We start from the raw sequence: 22360 nt of genomic DNA, 5'->3' as shown, positions 1-22360 counted from the left end.
ACTTAGAACTTTTTGTTGCTGCTTTTTTATTTTTGTTCATTGTTTAGAATTCGAAGACAAAATGCTGGTAGATAGAAAAGTTCAGAAAAATTGCCCACTAGTTAACAAAGATACAAAATCTATGAAAAAGTTCATTGTTTTTCCATTACTGAATCATGATTTAGAAGGCTTATTTTAGGAAATTGTTGACTACCAGTTTTCAGTGAAGCATTCGGAACTTTTATGTAAAATTTCTATAAAATCTACCAGAATTTCTATGTAATTTTTAGTCCTTGAACTTTTGAATTCACTAGACTTTCAACCCTGAATGCATTAACTTTGAAAAACAATAGCAACAGTTTGCTATATCTTTTATAGAAGAAACCTACTTAGCCACTCTACAAAGTCATGTAAAGGTTGGAAAAGATGATACAGGATTGCTGGGTGATTTACAGAGATTAGTGAAAGATAACCAGAACTGTTCACTGTGTTGATAACCATTGTGTAGGAATGGAGCTATCCTCTATATTACTGGTAAAAACTTCATCTAGATAATTTATAAACAATAAGCTTATTACTACATTTATGTAGAACATTTGACAGGATTAGTTTATTCTGGACATATTGCCATTTCAACTACAAATATCTTAGGGAAATGGATTTCTCTCATTTTCAGCAATGAATTCCGGTTATTTTGCATTTAATTTTTAAACTACCAGGTATGGATTCAAGTTCTGCAAGGATTTCCAACCATTTCCAATTTAAATTTTTCCAATATGGGCAGTTGCCATATGAGAAATTTATTATCATTTGTTTGAAATTACATCTCAATTTTTGATAAATTAGATTTTACTATCTTAAATCATTTAAATCAGTGGAATATCATTTGATTAGGTGCTAAAAATTGTTGTATTTATTAAGGTACAAGTATGCTATTTTTTAATCGCCATATCTTTCAAGTGCATCCCTCCACAAATTGTGGTCACAGCTCTTTCTTATTTTCAGTTCTATTGAACTGAAATCATCCTGTTTAATGGCACTTTTTGAATATTACACTATTAACATGTTCAATATTTTGGTTTATCTTTTTCTGACTTTACGTGGAAAAGTATGAAGTTACATTCTGCTGCTGTTTTTCAGTTCCTTTCTGTGATTTTGTTTAGCCAGTTGAATGTCCATCTTCTGAGGGATTCACTATGATATTTACTGCTGTCATTCTCTCTGTTCACACCTTTTAAGTTCAGTCAAAATCCCCTGGACTCTGTTACTTATTTCAGTTTAATGATTGTCTTAATGGATGACTGCCTCTTTAAAGGTTTCATATTTGTTTTTAATTTTTGGGTTCTAAGTTATGGGTTTAAATCACCTAAATAAGAGGGATCTGTGTATGAAATGGATTTGCAAAACTTTTTATTAGCTCACCTATAGCCATCACTATGTGGTCAGTGTCCGTTGTCATCATCTGTAAAACTTTTTCAAACATCTTCTCCTCTGAAACTGACAGATTGTAACTAAACTTTGCTTGAATGTACCTCTTTAACAATCTACTGTACATATTTCAATGAAAGTTGATTGTTTCTTAGAGTATCCTGCATATTATGACCATTTGGATTTTTTAGCCACAAAAAAAAACATGGCCGCTGTTACTAATCAAAGCGATTATGGTGTTGAACCTTGGAAGTCATGAGATTTTTGTATTCATTTTAAAAACTTTATAATCCGCTGATGGTATTTTGTTCTTTCTGTATTTCCAAAAAAATTAATTATTTACAATGGGATCAGCACTTTCACCATGGCTAGAACTACACATCCACACAATACTGATGATTCAAAGTTTAAATTTAAATTTCCTTTTCTTTTTCAGCTCACCTGGCCAAAGGACATGTGAGCTATTGCCATCACTTGGCGTCCATCGTTGTCACCCTCGTCATTGTCCGTTGTCAATTTTTCAAAACTGTTCTCCTCTGACACTACTCAACCAATTGGAACCAAACTTGGTATGGATATTTCTTAGGGTATTCTGCATAGAATTGAGGTGGGGATTTTTGATCCATCGAAAAACATGGCTGCCATAACTAAAAATAGAATATAGGGGTCAGACAGTAGTTTTTCACATATATTTTCAAAACCATTAGGTGTACCCAAATTCTGACAGGGTAAAAGTGTTCAGCATGATGAGGTCTATCTGTGATCAAATTTTCATTCTAATCTGTTAAGCTATGTTGGAGTTATTGCCCTTTTTCAAAATATTTTGTCATTATTAATGTTATTTCTTTCAAAAATCTTCTCCTCAGACACTACTTGACCAATTGGAACTAATTTTGGTATGAATGTTTCTTGGGGTGTCCTGCATAGAATTGTTGTGGGGATTTTTGATCCGTCGAAAGCCATGGCCGCAGTTACTAAAAATAGAACATAGGGGTCAGACAGTAGTTTTTTGCATATATCTCCTTAATCGTTAGATTTAGCCAAATTCTGACGTGAATAAAAGTGTTCAGCATGATGAGATCTACAGGTATCTGTGCTGGAATTTTCATTTTAATCTGTTAATTCATGTTGGAGTTATTGCCCTTTTTAACATTTTTTTGCTATTTTTAATGTTGTATCTTTCAAAAATCTTTTCCTCTGACACTACTTGACCAATTTGGATACAAACTTGGTATTAATTAACCTTGGTGTATCCTACATAGAACTGATGTGGGAATTTTTGATCTGTAGAAAAACATGGCCACCATTACTAAAAATAGAACAAAGGAATCAGACAGTAATTTTTTGCTTTAACTTCAAAACTGTTAGCTTTAGCAAAATTATTTCATTTGCTGAAATGACCCTTATTATAAGACCTTCAAAAGTCTTTAGGGATCAAAGTTGTCAGGTGACTCCTTTTAGGAGTTATTGCACTTGAAAAATGAAAAATGACGGGTTTTTTTTTTACAGTTTTCAGCCATTATCTTGAAGCTATAATAGGTAGAAAGAAAGTTTGAATTGCTGAAATGATCCTTATGGTAGTCCTACCAAAGTCTTCTTGAGTCAGAATTGTTGGACAGTTCCTTGTTAAATTTATTGCCCTCAAAATACAAATTTTAAAGCTGCATTAGCTGTCATTTTCGTAAGTTTTTGTTTCTGTTGAAATATGGCTTAACTTTGACTTATTTCTACTAAATTTTACTTTTCTTATACAATTTCATTTGATACCCACAAATAAAATGTTTTAAATACATTAAGTAGGTGTCTATATATTTATTGTCTTGCAAGACAAAAAATCGACCAGATAAGTTTGTATGCATGTGACTTCTGGTGACCTTTATCCGTGCATGTGCTGTAAGGATCGCTTCTTTAAAAACAAACCTGATTGCAAAATGAAAGTGGTTATTCAGCGACAAGAAAGACCGATGTACTCAAGCCTTAAAAGAAAAAAAGTTCGCATATAATGCAAGGATCCTTTTGAAACTTACGTATTTTGATATAATGCGGCTGAAATATGATCACTATTGATTTGAAAACTAATCAAGAAATAGATAAAATGAAATGTAAACAAGACATGTGCTTACCTGCGTATCTGTTATTGTTATTTTTTTTTTACCAAGGTTAAAGTATTTTTAACCCTGGTGAATGTAATCTTTGGAAGTAATGGCAAAGAATTATTAGATCAGACCTATCGATCTTCTCTGATTAAAAAAAAACATTGTTTTCACAATATTCTATAGACATTAATAGCTTCAATAGCAAACTTATTTCATTGATTCAGCAAAATTCAGTAGAATCAAAACTGAACAAATTTGGCAGCTAATGCAGCTTTAACAAGGTGAGTGATTCAGGCTCCTAGGAGCCTGTTGTTTTTTGTTTTGTTTTTTTTTTTTAATTCATTTTGATTTTGTTTCTCAATGTGTAATCTTGACAACCTATTTTTAGTTTTTAACATAGTCAATCATGTAGAATCCTAATATGGATATCAAAGGCATGTATAATATATAGTTCAGAAACCATATATGTATTTGAATTTTTCTTTGACTATCATTCATGTAAAATGTAATTTCAATCGTATACTGTAAAAATGGGCAATGTATTTATATGAAATAATTAATTTGATACATTTTAATATTCATCTGCCAGATCTCTTTTGCAGTGGATGCACTTTTTAGGCGGTTATCAAACGGAAGTTCATTTGATTGACATCAGATGGTTTTAAGACTCAGAAGTCACATGACTTCTGAGTAAGAATTGGACATAGGGGGTCAATTTTGTTGAATTAGCAAAATTCTGATGGAGGATAATATTTTTCACCATCAGAAGATGGACTTATGCCAAATTTTCAAAATGATTTGTCACCTGATGTAGGAGTTATGGCCCTTGAAAAATATTTTTTTTAATCGTTTTTTCACCTGTACAACTTTGAAAAGCTTCTTCCCTGAAACCATCTGACAAAATTTAATGAAAGTTGACATAATTGTTAGGGTGTCCTGCATCAACTGACCATTTAAAATTTTTCATCAGTCAAAAAAATAATAGAATATAGGGGTCAAAAAGCTTTTTATGCTTTTTTTTCCTCAACTACATAGAAGAAAAATGAAGATGAAAGCCGGTCATAAGATATTCTGACTTTACTGGGAGTTTTGAAATTTTTTTTAGGCGGCTATATTCTGCCATTTTGCGACCATTTTCACCAGTTGTTCAGATTCCAGTGATTTTTGGTTTCTGCAGGAAACATTGTATTCTAAGTTGAATGATAATGAAGAAAGTTTGTTCTGGGCGGCCATTTTCCTGCAAATTTTTATACATGCTTTGATTTCAACTATACCTTGTTTATATAGTAAATATGATCTCCTGAGTTGAATGATGATGAAAGTATTGTATAGCCATGGTTTAACTTCATTTTCATCAGATGTATACAGGGCAAATGTCCCCTCAGACCTGGTGGAATAGAGGCTAAAAACCACTAATTCCACTTTCCATAGGCTTCTATGCTAATTTCACAATATTCAATGGCTTCTCTGGACTTTACCTTAACTTTAACCTGCAGAGGACTATATATCAGCATGATTCTACATATGTCAGCTCACAATCCTCAGAATGGCATGTGGGGTTAGCAGACTTGCAGTGCAGTACTGGTCACCGGAAGTGGAGGGTCTATAAATAGCATGGGAAATCCCAGTGTTTTCACATGATAGGGGTATATTTAAAAATCATTATGGAGATTAGGCTTCACATCACAAGAAGCAAAATGCACCTATAAAATGTACAGAAATGTTTTTCCTTTCAGAAACTGTTTACATTTTTTAAATAAGATGAGAACTTTTTTCACAGCACTATGAGGAACAGGGGTAATTTCTGCGTAGGACTATTTTTGCGTACGTTCCAAATGCTCATTGGTTGAATTGGTGGTCTGTAACCTAAAGAGTCACTTTTTGTCTTAGAAAAAATAAATAACTATACAGGTATCTTCCTACACACATACTGAATGCATTTGCAAAGTTTCAGTGAAATGTGACAAGCACTTTTTTAAATATTTGATTTTTAAATATAGGGTAACCAAGTTGTGCGAGCAAAAAAGTGACAATATTCTACCATACTTAAATGCATTAAATATTTGCAAAGAACTTTTTCTGACTTTTCAAATAAAAAATATCAATCACAACTTGTTTTTTAACAATATTAATGAAGAAATAGTTTTAAAAGTAATCATTTTCTGAGAAATTGGTCTATTTTTAAAAATTTATTTCTGACATGCCTCCCCCTTTTTCTTGATCACATGTCAAAAATCCTAAATCTTTAAATTTTCACAAAAGGTGATATATTTGGCTTTAAATTTGTAAATACAGTGTTTTCACATTAAAACATGACCAGTAAAGGGCACTTAAAGCAAAAAAAGTACTCAATAATGGATTTTCCATGTTGCCATAGGGGAATGCTGATATGGCCTTAACCGCAGTAATGAAAGTGAGTTTTTCCTCATTTCTAACCTAATTTTTGCTCAAATCTACACAAAACTTGATTTCAAGTGCTTATTACCACCATATTTAGGTAAATATGGCCCTCAAAGTTTAATATATGATATTTTTACTAAATTTTCTACACTTTTTACAAGATAGGACATAAAAATCAGCCAAAAAGACCAATTTTCCATAATTTGGACCTATAACTTAAAAAAATGCATATTTTGAAGGATTTTTGTAGTGTATTCCTCTCATGGCAAAGTTAACAAGATCTTCAAGTAGTTTAAAGCTATTTCAAGAAACTTTTCATTTTGCCATGGCTTCATCTTCAGGCTAAAAACCACTAATTCCACTTTCCATAGGCTTCTATGCTAATTTCACAATATTCAATGGCTTCTCTGGACTTTACCTTAACTTTAACCTGCAGAGGACTATATATCAGCATGATTCTACATATGTCAGCTCACAATCCTCAGAATGGCATGTGGGGTTAGCAGACTTGCAGTGCAGTACTAGTCACCGGAAGTGAAGGGTCTATAAATAGCATGGGAAATCCCAGTGTTTTCACATGATAGGGGTATATTTAAAAATCATTATGGAGATTAGGCTTCACATCACAAGAAGCAAAATGCACCTATAAAATGTACAGAAATGTTTTTCCTTTCAGAAACTGTTTACATTTTTTAAATAAGATGAGAACTTTTTTCACAGCACTATGAGGAACAGGGGTAATTTCTGCGTAGGACTATTTTTGCGTACGTTCCAAATGCTCATTGGTTGAATTGGTGGTCTGTAACCTAGAGGGGCATAGGGGACCTCAGTCTTTGCTTTCTAAATTTCAGACAAAAAGTCCCTACCCCTAATATGAAAAGAATTTTACATAGGATACTTGGCTTGGAAGCAAAATTTCTGCAAGCCCTCCCCTATTTTTACCAGTATTGGCTGGAAGGCTGGTCCCAATTTCGAAGACTGGGACCCCCGGCTCAAATTTTTTTCCAGAGGTTCTAGAACATTCTAAAGGCATTGCCAACATTTTACAGTGCTTTAGGTACTCATTTGAACTTACAGCATTCATCAGTATATGCTTTTTTTTCAGCAATTTTTGTCAAATAAGGTAACAAAGCATGATACCTTTACTTATTTAGTTAATAGGGCATGGTTTGCCAGTTGAGTGATTTAGGCTCAGTTAGAGCCTCTTGTTAATATTACAGTTTCAAAAAATCTTCTACTCAGAAGCTACTGGACATAATTCAATAAAAGTTAGTATAGTTGTTCCTTTGGGTGTCCTGCACAAAATGGCTCTTGAGATATTTTATCTGTTATAAAACGTGGTCTCTGTTACCAAAGATATAATAAAAGGTCAGACAGCAGTTTTTCACATTTATTTCCTAAACCATTAGGTTTAGCCAAATTTTGACATGGTGAGATCTTTGTTTTGTTAAATTTTGTGTGAATCTGTTTTGCCATGTTGGAGTTATTGCCCTTTTACAACTTATTTATGCCATTTTTAATGTTAATACTTCAAAAAATTATCTTCAGAAACCACTTGACAGAATTCAATGAAAATTTATATTATTGTTCTTTAGGTGTGAGTGTTAGGAATTTTTATCTAAGAAAAAAAAATGGCTGTTTTTACCCAAAAAAATTATAATGTGGCTTTTCAAGCCAGATGGGCAATTCAGGTTCTTTACAGCCTCTAGTTAATATATGTAGTTGTCATAGCTATATAAGATTGTTTAAAGTATTATTGTTAATGGTGCTAGATAATTAATTAATATTATTATGTACTTTTTTTAATTGTTAAATACCGGTATTTTTTAAAGTTGTTAAATGTTTGTATATGATGTACTTATCGTTTTTACACTGATTTTTATATAAGCTGTAAAATATTGGCATGTGTATGATGGTACAGCACTGTCGTCATCCACGGTGTCCTTCTCAGTTTACTTTAGTATTAGGATTTTAAGGATCTTGATAATATTTTACAACATATATTAATATTTCATGTATAAATTTACTTTCTTTAGGTTACATACCACTAATTCAACCAATGAGCTTTTAGAATGTACATACAAATACACAAGTTATAGTGCACTTGTGATTTGTTGCTGTGGAAAACTGTACAAGTGAGCCTGTTTTTGGCATAAAAACATATTTACTTTATTTCTACATAAAATTGTCACTGTAACTTATTTTAAGTAGCTATCCAGCTAAGAATCATGCAAAATGTGATTTATGGGTAGAAAGCATACATATTTTTATTTTTGATATTTTGTTTGAATTGCTTTAGTAAACAGAAATTAACATTCAGTTTTTCATATAACCTGTGTTCTTAGAGATAAAAATTATATACAATTCACTGTAGATTTCAAAATTAAGGGAGATAACTCTGTAAATGACACTCAAATACAATAGAATCTATTGGATTTTCAATGTTGATTATTTTCTAAGATTTGAATGAATAATTACACATTTCATAGTATAGACCCATAAAACCAAATAATTGCAAAAATAAAAATATGTAGCCTTTTTTGGGGTGTATCACATTTTTCAGATTTTGCATGATTCTTATAATGACAGCTGCTTAAATATTCTTATAAGTTCTGAACCCTTTTTGTAAAATCTTTTTTTTTTTTGCTCATTGTCTTCTATATGCTTCATGTGTTACACTGCAACGTAGTAAACCCCACATCAGGGCTATCAGTGTACACTGCAACGTAGTAAACCCCACATCAGGGCTATCAGTGTACACTGCAACGTAGTAAACCCCACATCAGGGCTATCAGTGTACACTGCAACGTAGTAAACCCCACATGATATTTTCAGGGCTATCAGTGTACACTGCAACGTAGTAAACCCCACATGATATTTTCAGGGCTATCAGTGTACACTGCAACGTAGTAAACCCCACATCAGGGCTATCAGTGTACACTGCAACGTAGTAAACCCCACATGATATTTTCAGGGCTATCAGTGTACACTGCAACGTAGTAAACCCCACATGATATTTTCAGGGCTATCAGTGTACACTGCAACGTAGTAAACCCCACATGATATTTTCAGGGCTATCAGTGTACACTGCAACGTAGTAAACCCCACATGATATTTTCAGGGCTATCAGTGTACACTGCAACGTAGTAAACCCCACATGATATTTTCAGGGCTATCAGTGTACACTGCAACGTAGTAAACCCCACATGATATTTTCAGGGCTATCAGTGTACACTGCAACGTAGTAAACCCCACATGATATTTTCAGGGCTATCAGTGTACACTGCAACGTAGTAAACCCCACATGATATTTTCAGGGCTATCAGTGTACACTGCAACGTAGTAAACCCCACATGATATTTTCAGGGCTATCAGTGTACACTGCAACGTAGTAAACCCCACATGATATTTTCAGGGCTATCAGTGTACACTGCAACGTAGTAAACCCCACATGATATTTTCAGGGCTATCAGTGTACACTGCAACGTAGTAAACCCCACATGATATTTTCAGGGCTATCAGTGTACACTGCAACGTAGTAAACCCCACATGATATTTTCAGGGCTATCAGTGTACACTGCAACGTAGTAAACCCCACATGATATTTTCAGGGCTATCAGTGTACACTGCAACGTAGTAAACCCCACATGATATTTTCAGGGCTATCAGTGTACACTGCAACGTAGTAAACCCCACATGATATTTTCAGGGCTATCAGTGTACACTGCAACGTAGTAAACCCCACATGATATTTTCAGGGCTATCAGTGTACACATGCAGCTTTTAGGTGATGTATAGTCTTCTTCAGTTTAACTTAGGTAGAAGCTCAATAACACATTGAACTTAGTGAAATTAGTGGTTTGTAGCCTTAACTGTTCAGGATTTGACCTCTGTGGTTATATCAAGCTGTACCCTGCAAAACATTTTATTTTTTTATTGCTTTGTATGGAAATGATACAGTTTAGTTAAGAGTCATTTATGGTATAGATCAAATCCTTCAGATAAAATACTTCTATACATGCACTAATACACATTTTTAACAACTTGAACTTCGACTTGGTTTCTCAAATGTCAACGATTCTTATCCATCAATCCAAATTATCTCTTATTTAGGTCATATGTAATACCTATAAGATATGGTACATGTAGGTCTTAAGTAGTCTGTTAATCAGAATATGTCATCAATATTTAAATTGATATGCCTAGAATTGTGATTGGTTTTGGTTTTCTATATTGTCCTGTCTCTAATATGTAATGTTTCACATTCATTCCTTTTTTTCTGTGATAAAATACTATTCTTACTATCTTAAATTAGTGTTTAAAGCTACAAATATTTATTACTTCAGTAGAGACATACATCCTACTAGTTAAATGTTAAAAATCAACTTAGCACATGTTTATATTTAGTCGTCTAAAATTATACAATATTAAAACTGACTAATTTTGAATAATAAAGTTTTTATTTTTTTTTTACTGATAACTGACCTTTGAATAAACAAATGATGACAAGTTTAATTTACATAAACTAGGATATGTAATTTCCTCACTTTTATTTTCACATTTTTACTTTGACCTTCACATGTTCCTTTCAGATGTGTAGATAAATATTGCAAAATACTAGTTTAAAAATAGATATGACATGGAATTTAATTTGACTATTTTCAGCATCAGGATCAAGGAATATAGACAATATTTTCCATTTCATGTTGATGCATTGAGTTATAATTTCTTTGAAATGCACTGATAATGAACATTTCAAGGGCAGATAACTCTGTCAAAAATCTATTTATTTCTAAAATTCTATTGATAATTTTCTGAGCAAAGCCAGTGATGCAGAGATCAAATAATGTTTTTTTCTAATAGAGAAAATAGAGAAAGCATCCTTGAGTAATATTTTATCGTCAGATTGATGGGGTTCTGACATGCATGATTCTAATTTTTCCTATTTTGTCTGATTCCTGCAAACACTTACACTGAAATGTTTTTTTTTTTAAATGTGTATGAAATAAAGGAAGAGTATGTTGGATATCTTTACATGATGCACACAATGATACTAAATTGAAATCAACAACCAAATTTTAGAAAGTTTTATTACAAAACAGTAAAAAGAGGTAACATTTGTATAACTTCAAAAACAAGAAATATTTCACTGAGAACATATATAAAACACGGAAGGACCAATGCATTAATTTACACACACATGTGGATGCAACAGACCTATATATAAATAAAATTCCGAGTCCTAACTATTGGAAGCTGAATAAAGTGGAAAGATTTTGGCAGATGTGTAAAAAAAATTTTAAAATATGTTGCTGATATTCTATCAATATTGATGACATCCTTTTGTATCATTTGTTCTTATAATACAGTATGCCATATAATAAACATACCTACTGGTCAGAGAGAGAGTAGATCTTATCATTTATAAGACAGAAGCAATTCTCGCCAATCTGCTCACCAAAATTTTATTCCTCAATGAAAATCATTGTGTGATAGCTCATTTTTAGAGCAAAATATAAGCAATCTGAAAAATGGTTTGGCATCAACTTGTTTCATAAGAAAGGACAAAAAATTGGTTGGCTAGAATTACTTCCTGGTTAGAACTATTTGACCAGTATACTACACAAATAAAAGTTTCATTCTCTTTGTAATAAACCCTGTAAAAAAGTAGAGACATATTTTTATTTAATTTTACAATAAAATTCAACATGCAAAAACCTTGCAAGACTAAAGCAAAATGCAGTGTGTAATCTTCTAAGAGTAAAGAGATGCTACGTGTAACTCTAATTTTGTTATGACATAATAATGACTAATACTTCTAAATTAATAAAAATTGCAAGTATTTTGGTGTAAACAAATCACCTCCTATTGCAAAAAAAAATGCTATACACATGTTTACATGTAGTTTCATAATTATTATAATATTTAAGCACTATTTCAATGACATGATTATATATAAAGGTTATAAACCATTTGCCAATTACCAAGTTGACATTTTAAGTTATTCTTTTTGAGTCCTAAATAAAGAAGCTTACTCATGGAATGGAATTATTGTTCACCTTTGACTTAGATTCTATATAACTATGTACAAATGCAGCTGTGTGAATTCTATTCACTTTAATCATGTCTTCTGACAGACAGTGAATCAGTTTCTCCTTTTATGGTATATCTCCCTAACAAACAGTGAATGGGTTCTCTCCTTTATGTTACATCTCTCTTACAGCAAGTGAATCAGGCTCTTTTTTTTATGGTATATCTCTCTACAACAAGTGGATCAGGCTCTCCTTTTATGGTTTTACTTTACCTTGCTTTTTAGGGTACTGATAGAAAAAGTCCAAGACAGTAAATGACAAAAGGTATATAGTTAGGAAATACAAACGAGATCTGTAAATAAGATATCTCAGAAAAAAATATGTTGACTTAGTAAATTTAAAGTTAATAATTTAATTGCAAAGTTCTTTATGTTCTACACCAATCACATTTGCTTATCTGATGAATAAGATGAATAAGGCTTCTGCATTGTGCAGGAGAAAATCACAAATTTGACACGGGAATTTTAGATTTAAGCATAGTAAATTCCTCAAATTCTGTTGCTAAATGTTTAACTGTCTGGTGAAGTGGATGTTTCATGTCCTTCAAAGTCTGTATTAAACTTTCCAGATCTCGAATTCCTTCATCCATAAAATCAAACTGTGGAATAGCAGTATACTTAAATTTGTCATCTTTGAAACAGGTCATGTAACAAGTCCCAATTATTAATACCAGTGTTGTTATCACAACTAATATTGCAGCAATGAGAAAGCTGAACCTTTCCACCGAGATAATAGCTGCTTGTTGAAGCTCTGAAAAAAATGAGGAATTTTTAGCAAACTATTATTCTTGTAAATTTAAAAGAATGGAAAGTTGAGAGCACAATTTCTGTAAAATATTGAGCTGCAGAAAATTAATGCTTCACTTAAATGTTATTTGATATTTAGTTAACCCTCACAAGACCATCAAATTAATAAATACCATAATTGTAAATATTGGAAGGGTTGATGTCTTCTTACCACGTGGAGAGAGAATAGATTGGCTGCCCCCTTGCTAGCGATGATCCTGGGGATTATTCTATCACAAAAAAATAAAAGCTATCAATATTGTTTTATTTACAGAAATGGATGACCAGATACAGTATTCAGATTCTATATACTTTCACTTCTGATTATAGCAGTTGTTGAATTTAAACTATACCTAAATAAACGGCTTTAGCGTCATCAGTTGGTATGCCAGTGCTTGAAAATGGGGTTGACCATCGATCAAATGGGCCCGATGCTTCATTTCGACAACATTCAGCGACTGGTTTCTGAAATTAAGAGCAATGTATAAGTTTTCACCAACACTGTGAAGGGTTGACCCATACTCCTACAAAGTAAGAGGTTGGAATTCCGTCCCTCCATGCACCAACGTTAGGATGGCATCAAGTCAGAAAATAGCTTGCCAGACAACCTCTAGCATTGCTGGAGTAGGTTGATCCAGAGACTTTGAAGAGGGCGTTTCTGGCTATCATTTACTCATTCTGCCCATAATTCTGTGCAAAATTTACAAAATTTTCCAACAAAAGGGGTTAAAACTCCCCGGAACCCTTCCCTGGATCCGCCACTCGATTTCGTATTTGCCCATCTATGACACCCGATACGACAGATAATGTGAAAGTTAATTCAAATATATCTCTAACAAAAGGTTCCTTTGACAGAACAATAAAACTTGTGTTCCGATATTCATTAATCAAGTCGTGTTGTAACTAAAATGATCATGATAATGCTCAGCTAACATTTAGTTTTGTATGATTAACCACAAATGCATATTAGAAGGGTGACATCCCGTCCTAATTTCCGGCCACCCTGAAAGTTCCATGTTTTGATTGACTTATTAATACAAAAATGATATCTAATATTCAAAATGCTGTAACTTCATAGCAGAAGGGTGCCAGTGGATTATAGCATATATTCTTTTAAGAGACTGACCATTTATAAACCAGGCAATTCCTATGAAATGGAAGGCACATGATAAATTTTATCCCATGGAAGTTTTGTTCCAATGTAATGTTTATATCGAATATATGTCCGATAGTGAAAATATTGTTTTTTAATCGACCATGAATAGCTCAGAAAATGATTTTATAGTTTCCAAAAACGAGCAACCAAATTTTGCACAAAATAAAAAGAGTCATCTCCCTTTTTCAATGAATTTCAATGCTTTCTATGTAATTAATTTCTCTTTAATTGTTGCAGTTCATCAAAAACCCCAAATTTCAATTTCGAGAAAGGATGATTTGGCGACACGAAACAGCTGATTTTTTTTTTAAAACAAAATTTGTCATTTGCCACCCACTGCCTGGTTTTTGCGTAGACACTCTGTTAATATTATTTAAGTTGGATGTACTATCAAAATGCTGACATCAAGGTTTTGCATGACATTTTTCATGAATCGCTTGTCACACAAGATACTTGTAGGTAAATAACACGAACATCATGTACAGCTGCAGATGTCACACACAAAAACTGTAGATAGATACAATACATCGGACAATGAAATGCAGCAAACATCAATATAATGACTTTGTTGTGACGTCGTGTGCTTAATGCATGAAACAACTGCCAGAAATATCAATTAGTGCAGGTACAGAAAGCCAAGTATTCAGCACCACAAGCCATTTAATACAAGATCCAATATATCGTAGATAAGAGGTTAAGACTCAAGGAAACTGATTATCTATGATAAGGAGTTGATTTAACTCAACAAGAAGTTAACCTTTTTTGTCTGTCCGCACTGCCATGCTTCAAATACATTTATATTAAACAAATACAGCAAAGAACCCAGAGAGCAGGGTTCCAACTCCTTACCGGTCAATTTTAAACTCCAAAATGCATTATTATTAATAACAAAATTTTCAACAATAGGGGGTAGTACCCGCTGGAGCTCCCGGATCAGTTACCGAAATATTCGCGGCACTGTTTAAGTGCAGTTTTAGATGTACTTTGCACCTTAACAAGCAATGTCGAAGGGATCATAACCCTAGTTAGATAGCAATTTAACGAGGGATAAGACGTGTTAGATACCGCTGATCCCTCTATTTCATATATTTACATTTGGACAGCAGTAACATGACATGCATTTTCAAGTCTTTAAAGGGGTCGAAGAAATTTTTTGTCCGCTGACCATAGCTCGACACAATGAAAAAATATCATCGCAGTGAAAAACTAGTTGTTGAACTATGTAAATATATGTGTCATGTCAAACTCCACTACAACAGAACAGTATAGTAAACAATAATATTGTTAAAAAGATATAACTAAGTCCTAAAAAATGACCTACCGTTGTAACACCACCAATAGAGTTCGAAAAATGGGCAAAGATTAAAGTCCACATTATAGAAAACCAAAAATGTCAACGTGGCCCTCTCTGAGCTCCGTGAAATACCAAACATGCCAAATAGCATGGAAAACTGTGAATGACATATCAGTTCAACAAGCACCTGTCACATCTCCACACAAATCGATACTTCTATCTCTGTTAGTTTATAATTTTCCATACAAGGATGGGCTTCACAAATTGTTTTAATATTTGATAAGGAAGTTCTAATGTGGTATAGTACTTAAAAGATTAAGACATGGATTTTTTTCGTCAAATGAAACAAGATTGAAATATTTTAAAGTTTTAAAAGTACTTCTTTCAAGATCTTTATTACTACATATATGTAATTTTGTCTAGCTAGAAGTTCCTCCAATGTAAAAGATTAATTTGGAAAAGATATTTACACACGTATAAAGTCCATAGCTAAATATTAAAAACAAAAACAAAAGTCGATCATATTGGAATAAAACATGACTCGAGAAGCAGCAGCTGACGCTTCGAGTTTGTTTAATCCAAAGAAACCGTGAGGTGAGCTCTACTTTAGCGGTTACGATCGACCTGTAATTCCCATTCAATTTTAATAAATATTTTAACAAAAAATATTTTATAGTCGCCAAAGTTAACTACTGTAAATAATTTGTGTCATAGTGAAGATGACTAGAGAATCGAGGGTTAGGAATAAACAAAAGTAATACATTACTAAACTGGTTATGTATTAAACATTTTTTTTAATTGGATACCATCAGAGTTATTTTTATGTCTGTTTAATTGCAACTGTTACAATTATTAGAATTTCGTTAAAGAAAAAATAAATAAATAAACCTCCTGAATCGGGTAATTCATTGGTTACTTACGAAAAGAAATATATAACCATATAAAACAATGTCTTACACTAGTAACTAAGGGGCATATCGTTGTGTGAGGCTATATCTAAGTCAGTTTTTATTACTGACGGAGGGGTATTTATCTAATAACAAGAGTGATGTAGTTAATATTTCCCCCTCCTGATTCTGCACAGGTCACACTACTTTCGACATGCGATATGTATCTGCGTTCCTTCCTGTTCCTTAGGCGTTTATCTTGTTATCAAAATGATGAAAAATACCATATATATTATAAAAAAATATTTTGATGTTGAGTAAAAGTAATAAACATGTTCGGTATCTTGTCACCTTTAATTTGCACAGATGATATATGTTCACGGTCATTAGTATCCGTATTGAATCATTTAGCATTATTTTATAGAAGAAAATTAAACAGACCATATTGAAAGTAAAATATTAAACAACAATTTTCATGATCTGATTGTTATTGAAATATGATGTATAATGGTAAATGCTCACTGGCGGTGTATATAAACAATCTAAGTGAACAAAATAGTTCCAAAGACTATTCTATAATCTTTGGAACTATTTTGTTCACTTAGGTTTTTTGTAAAAAATTATCATTTTGACTAACAAGATCTGATTTAATAATGTTAACTCAGATCTTGTTAGTCAAAATTATATTTTTTAAGTTGACAATCTCTTGTACACTGTATTAAATCGGTATAGAATGTTCTAAGTGTGATCCCGAGTGTGATCCTGTTTTTCTTTTTTTGTTTGTTTTTTGTTTTGTTTTACTTGTTAAATTTAGTTTTGAATAGTTTTACAATACCAAACACTGACAAATACCTTTATTTTACAGCACGTAATTTAACGTCTGGTAGCAAATACTTTTTGAAGAAAAATGTACTTACCAAAATTTCGAAGAAACGCCTTGAAATACAACTCAGAGTGTCTGTTACACAATGACCACTTCCCATTCCGGCTTTTTTGTACACTCAATATTAAATATTATTTTTCATGGAGATCCATATTTATAAGTGTGTTGAGTTTTATTCGGTCACTTATCGGCGTCCCATATCATGACATTGAAATACCTGTGTCAGGCCATGGTTACGGTCACGTGATATTAGTAAATACTATTATTAAGCTGTACGTGGGTAGTAGACAGTAGATGTACATCTGTTTGTAGCCCATTAGTAATGCTATCGTGAATGCAAATGTGACACGTAAACAGGATAATATGACATATATTTAAAACAATTGTAATATGATGTTGATAAAAAAAAAATCATGTTTAAGGAAATTCAATTATTTTTATAATATAGACAGACTTCTATAATTACCATGAAATATCTTAAGTCACTGTAAAATAAATTATATATTATAATAGAGACAGCAGTGATTTATCGTTATCGAATGCTCCGTGCATAAAATCATCTCGACAGTTTCACTCTTGGACTTTCTCCGCCAAAACGTCACAAAACGCGTAATCATCAATCCGCCGATCACAAAAATTAAAATTGATTAATGTTGAAAAAATAGCAACAAATTATGGGAAATATTAAATTATCGCGAATAAAAAAATATAATTACTCGTGCTAAGAACGCTTGAAGATTTACATGTAACTCGTGCGCGGAAGAGTTCTTCGGCACTCGTGATCATACTTCGGTAATTTTCTCTTTCCATTTAGATACCCGATTACCCAACGATAGTAGGTTTCTTTTTCATAGATGAATACGTCAAGGATGTCAGCAAGTCCGTCTGCAGGTTTTTTGAAAGGAGGTGCGTATGATGGGTAGGACCTCCTGCCAACTGTTGGTACATTAAAAAGGGGCATTTCCGTGGAATTTGCTGATTCTGAACTCAGTTTATTATAGAATCAGGACATGTATATCGAGTCAATTCAATGACTAGGAAAACTTTCTTTCTTCTATTGTCTACTTTTTCTGTCTTTATTTTTTGCGAAAATTTGGTGCGAAAGCACCCAAAGCACACCCCATTCCGATGACCATGATTGGCATGCGTGTGAGGAAACAATCGTCGTGCGGAGCGAGTCCGATGTACTTTTAGTAATAATGAATGAAAAATCGAGAAAGAACAGAGACGTGCTCACACTATCAAATATGCAACCCCACTTATATATAAACACTAAACACCAATTGGGCTGCATATTTGATAGGATGCTATGTTTTATGGAATGGGAAATACAAATAGTCTTTCCTGGCCTCAGAATCTTCCAATAGTATGGCAGTAGTTATAGAAACTTAAAGCAGCCATCTATTAAAGTACAAGAAAAAGATACAGACATTTACAGTAGATGGCAGCATACTGACGCCCCGTGCAGGTCCGGGTGTCAAAAGAATAGGCCTGTAGCAGCGCCAAGCTTGTCGTAAAAGGCGACTAAATAGTGCTCAGAAATCTAGCCGCGGACTAGGCGCTCTGCCCACAGAGCAACTGGGATGTGTGCCCCAGGTGGTGGAATGGGGTACCCCTGAAGTGTTACATGCTGGGGTTGTCAGGCTATAATACAGAAAACCAGACCGCAAACCATAGTGGTGCACCGTGCTTGGAAAGATGCCACATTCCTCGCACGTTAAAGAACCCTGCTGTGGTATTCGATAGGAGTAGGAACCTTTGCGCTCCGCCACAGGAGGCTAAATTGCCTGACCTTACCCATCCCTCCCTTTTTCTTGTGGCAATTAAAATTTGTCGACCCTATTATCCTTGTGTCCCATCCTTTTTTTCATTTCATGTTCATTTAATCACCCCTTTCATGTTCATCGCCTGAATATAGCTGAAATATTGCTGCTCGGGCGTTAAACCCCAATAATCAATCAATCAGCATATTGATAGTTTCAGTGAGACAATTTTCAATCATGCCAATTTTGTTTTGTTCGGTTTTGAACTAATACAAAATTAAAATTAAAACGAATAGTCAATAGGGATAAATGCAAGCAGAAATTCATTTTCCATCGTTTACTTCTCACGGATTAAACAATAGAATGCGAACTTATAAGTTAGATCCATTAAATAACAAAAAATTGTACTAAAATGCTGTTTTCACGATTTTTTTTACATTTTACTATCCATGGCCATAATATAAAACATAGTTAAAAACAGCATTTTAGTACAATTTTTGCCCATTAAATGAAAATAACTCATGACTTTAAGTTCTTGTGACACGCTGTGTAGGGATGAGAAAATGGAACTCCCTTAATAGGACTTTATAGAGTAATCAAAGTATTTGGAAGTTGAGTCTGTATTTCAGTGCTTGTTTAGCTGCATAAATATGAAATCTACTCTTGTGCATAGCAGTATAAAGTCGGAGGCGATATATATATATATAGAAAGGTCTGAAAAATTCCCAACGAGGTTAGAACTGTCAAATTTGCGATGCAAATGTTTGGTCGTTCCCTCCGCGGTACTCGAACTCGTAACGCTGTGACATCTATGGCAACACCGCCTGCACGAAGTCTAGCGCCCTAGACCACTGGGCTATCTATCCTATATAAAAATATAGATTTCGCAGGCCGGGTCATTCCTCCTCGTAGGATTAATCTAGGGCTGTAACTTAGTACACGATTTATGGTAGTACGGGACAGTTAATTTAGATGTTATTGTGTAGGCTAGAGGATCAAATTAATATTAAATCAAATCAATATTATACAAACGTCTCAGAATGTGACGCCTCTATTCGCTACACTGCTCCATCGGATCAAATTTGATACAGGGAAGATATGTAAACGTATGTAAACTGTCAAATTTGCGATGCAATTTTTGGTCGTTCCCTCCGCGGGACTCGAACTCGTACCGCTGCAACACCGCCTGCACGAAGTCCAGCGCCCTAGACCACTTTCATTTTTTTTTTCAGGAATAAAGAACCGACAAAACTCCAAAAAAAAAAGAAAGCTATATTTTTGTATAGCCTAGCTGGCTGAGTGGTCTAGGGCTCTGGACTTCGTGCAGGGAAGTATATTTATTTGATATATATATTAAATAAGAGTAGGAATAGAAACCCGATTATTAAAACTGGCGAAGAGCACCGTCTATCTACATTTTCTAAACACACCGAATACCAGCTTGTAGAGACATGTCAGACAATACGTGCGATGAGATACCTTTCCCCTCGGTGTACCTCACGGTCATTATTAATTCCAATTTGTTGTTTTAGATACCCTTATACCTCCCATTTTAGAGTCAACTTGTTTGTTGCCAAAATTAAAAGAAGCATTTTGTATTCTTTTACCAGTTTTTATACCTCGTTTAGGCAAACAATCCAAAATTTTCTATCTTTTATTCTGAAAACTTCTTCACTTTACTGAACGATGTAAATCAATATACAAAGGCTTCATCATACAGTACAATGTCTCAGTTGTCTAACGGTATATATACACTTGTGATAACACATACGATTATTGAGTTAACGCAAGATATGTACCCCTATCCCACCGAAAAATCACTTAAAGAGACATATTTTTTTCATTTTCAAATATGCTTCGGCGCATAAAATAACTTATTTAGTATTTCTGCTGAGTAGTATCACAATTGATACTTGGAGGTTCTTATAATGATTTTTGGCGATTTTCCTACAGCCAGAATTTAAAAAAAAATGCTGAAAATGTCTTAAATGTGGTAATTCAATTATGTACATCATGAAATCAAGAAAAAAAAAATTAAAAAGATTCCACAAAAAGTAAAAATATAACACCTAACCCTATAGAACAAGCAAAATGCTCATTCATGTAGCAAACTCAAACTCATATTTTGGTTAACATCGCTGTATCTAACATGAGCCGTGTTCACGAGAGCGTCTCATTGTATATCGGAAGATAAAATTTATTTAAGAAATAAAAATTTTGTCTATTGAAATATAACATAAGTTTCCATGTGCATATTGTTTATTGCGCGAAGTTCAATAAACAAAATATGCACATGGAAAATTTATTATTTTTCAATAGACAAAATTTTTATTATTGCCAATTCTTATAAATTAATTTTAAAACATATTTTTATCTTTAAACATGAGAAAAGTAGCTCTGAATTTAACTGAATAGGGGCGTGTCAATATTTTTTTTTTATCCACTGAGATATAACAAAAGTATTTTAACCAATCAGATTACAGTATTTATCTCAAATTAATTTATAACTGATTATAACCAATAAGATAGAGATATCTAAGAAATTACTGTAATATCTTTTTCGGTCAATGAAGAAAGAACCTAAATCTGTTGGTGCACACTAAATAACCTGCGTAACAGGTTTGAAACGAGTTTGGGATGACAAAACTATTCTTTAAAGATATATACCTGACTTGGTCAATTGAACAGGTTGATTTTTTTTTTCAGTGCAACACACATTGCTTTTTGATTACGGTTAATTGTTGAATATATGGAAAATACATTTTGGACGACAGAAAATTATTTAGACATTATTATTACTTTAATGAAGTCTGGTACATTAAAGTGTCGTAAATCAGATATAGACTACAATCTAATTTTCTTCAGATATAATAATATTCCAATATAGACGAGAGGCATAGTATTAGTGTAATTTACAAAGATAGACCATGTAATATGTCGATATGAGAGAAAAAGTACTTCAACCGTTTTCTTTTGTAAATCTATTCGCATTTAAATCTAATATATTGTAATAGCTCAGTGGCGGATCTATTGGATTCTTGAGTTGCAACCCCTTTTGCTGGAACAAATTACTGTCTTTGTTTTGGGATGTATCATTTTTTTTCAGGAATAAAGATCCGACAAAACTCAACTCAGGACAAATGAAAATGTATAAAATGTTAGTCTAGATTAACAATTTATACAACAAATGAAAATTTATTGAATGACTCTCGGACCATTACAATGACCAACACAAACTGATCACGCACTGGCCATGAAGAGGTTATCAACGTGCGAAGTCGTAAGATATTGTGACCGGTGGATGTGGTCGTTTTTGGAAAAGTAACAAGACGGACAAGAGTTTATTTTCCGAAGTCCGGAGGTTCCGAACTAAATTGACCCAAACATAAACTAAAAACTCTAAAACTGAATATAACACAAATCGACCAGACATATAAATAATACAGACAATTAAAGGATTTACACAGATCAAACACATGCCAAATGAATTGAGTAATTTTAATGTCTGTGGCAGGTTGTGACAGGCTAGAATCAGTAATAATTATGTTAAAGATTTAGATTCAGTATTACATTTAAGTCTTACCACTTGCAAAACAT

At 33.1% G+C, this 22360-nt stretch overlaps 2 protein-coding genes across 7 annotated transcripts in view; one reads left to right on the top strand and one right to left on the bottom strand.

Annotated features, from left to right (window-relative positions):
* LOC148627270 (uncharacterized) overlaps window positions 1-13245 on the top strand; it is a 28572-nt gene extending 15327 nt beyond the window's left edge. For 2 of the 5 annotated variants that reach the window (XR_015920104.1, XR_015920101.1), the window contains 2 exons: window positions 358-8575; window positions 8658-9952. Coding sequence is in view for 1 of the 5 variants with exons in the window: in XM_088570635.1 (XP_088426761.1) it covers window positions 358-473 (116 nt within the window). In the remaining 4 variants the exon portion in view is untranslated. Of the gene's footprint in view, window positions 1-357; window positions 8576-8657; window positions 9953-13054 lie in introns of those variants that run through there. The other 3 variants (XR_015920103.1, XR_015920102.1, XM_088570635.1) reach the window with 3 other exon arrangements.
* On the bottom strand, window positions 10977-17230 carry LOC148627269 (uncharacterized). 2 transcript variants are annotated; one of them, XM_088570650.1, is made up of 3 exons: window positions 17035-17230; window positions 13134-13245; window positions 10977-12745 (listed from the first exon to the last, which is right to left on the bottom strand). In XM_088570650.1, the coding sequence occupies exons 1-3, from the start codon at window positions 17098-17100 to the stop codon at window positions 12438-12440; spliced, it is 486 nt and encodes a 161-aa protein (XP_088426776.1). In that variant the 5' UTR covers window positions 17101-17230; the 3' UTR covers window positions 10977-12437. The 2 variants fall into 2 exon arrangements, with proteins under 2 accessions (XP_088426776.1, XP_088426785.1); XM_088570659.1 differs by lacking the exon at window positions 17035-17230 and adding an exon at window positions 15258-15470.
* Between the last annotated feature and the right edge of the window lie 5130 nt (window positions 17231-22360).

Source organism: Perna viridis, chromosome 1 (genome assembly GCF_037379345.1).
Source record: "Perna viridis isolate PV_CMFRI_1.1 ecotype Kerala chromosome 1, ASM3737934v1, whole genome shotgun sequence".
Classification (NCBI taxonomy): Eukaryota; Metazoa; Mollusca; class Bivalvia; order Mytilida; family Mytilidae; genus Perna; species Perna viridis.
Note: the sequence above shows the minus strand (reverse complement) of the source record. Positions and strands in the feature narration are given on the sequence as shown.

Bases quoted from the DNA above. Each gene is read 5' to 3' on its own strand.
- LOC148627269 (XM_088570650.1), bottom strand. From the start codon at position 17,100: ATGGGAAGTGGTCATTGTGTAACAGACACTCTGAGTTGTATTTCAAGG. The intron at 13,246-17,034 runs GTAAGTACATTT...TCTTAATTTCAG, and splicing joins GGCGTTTCTTCGAAATTTTG to AAACCAGTCGCTGAATGTTG. The intron at 12,746-13,133 runs GTATAGTTTAAA...CATTTTTTTCAG, and splicing joins CGCTAAAGCCGTTTATTTAG to AGCTTCAACAAGCAGCTATT.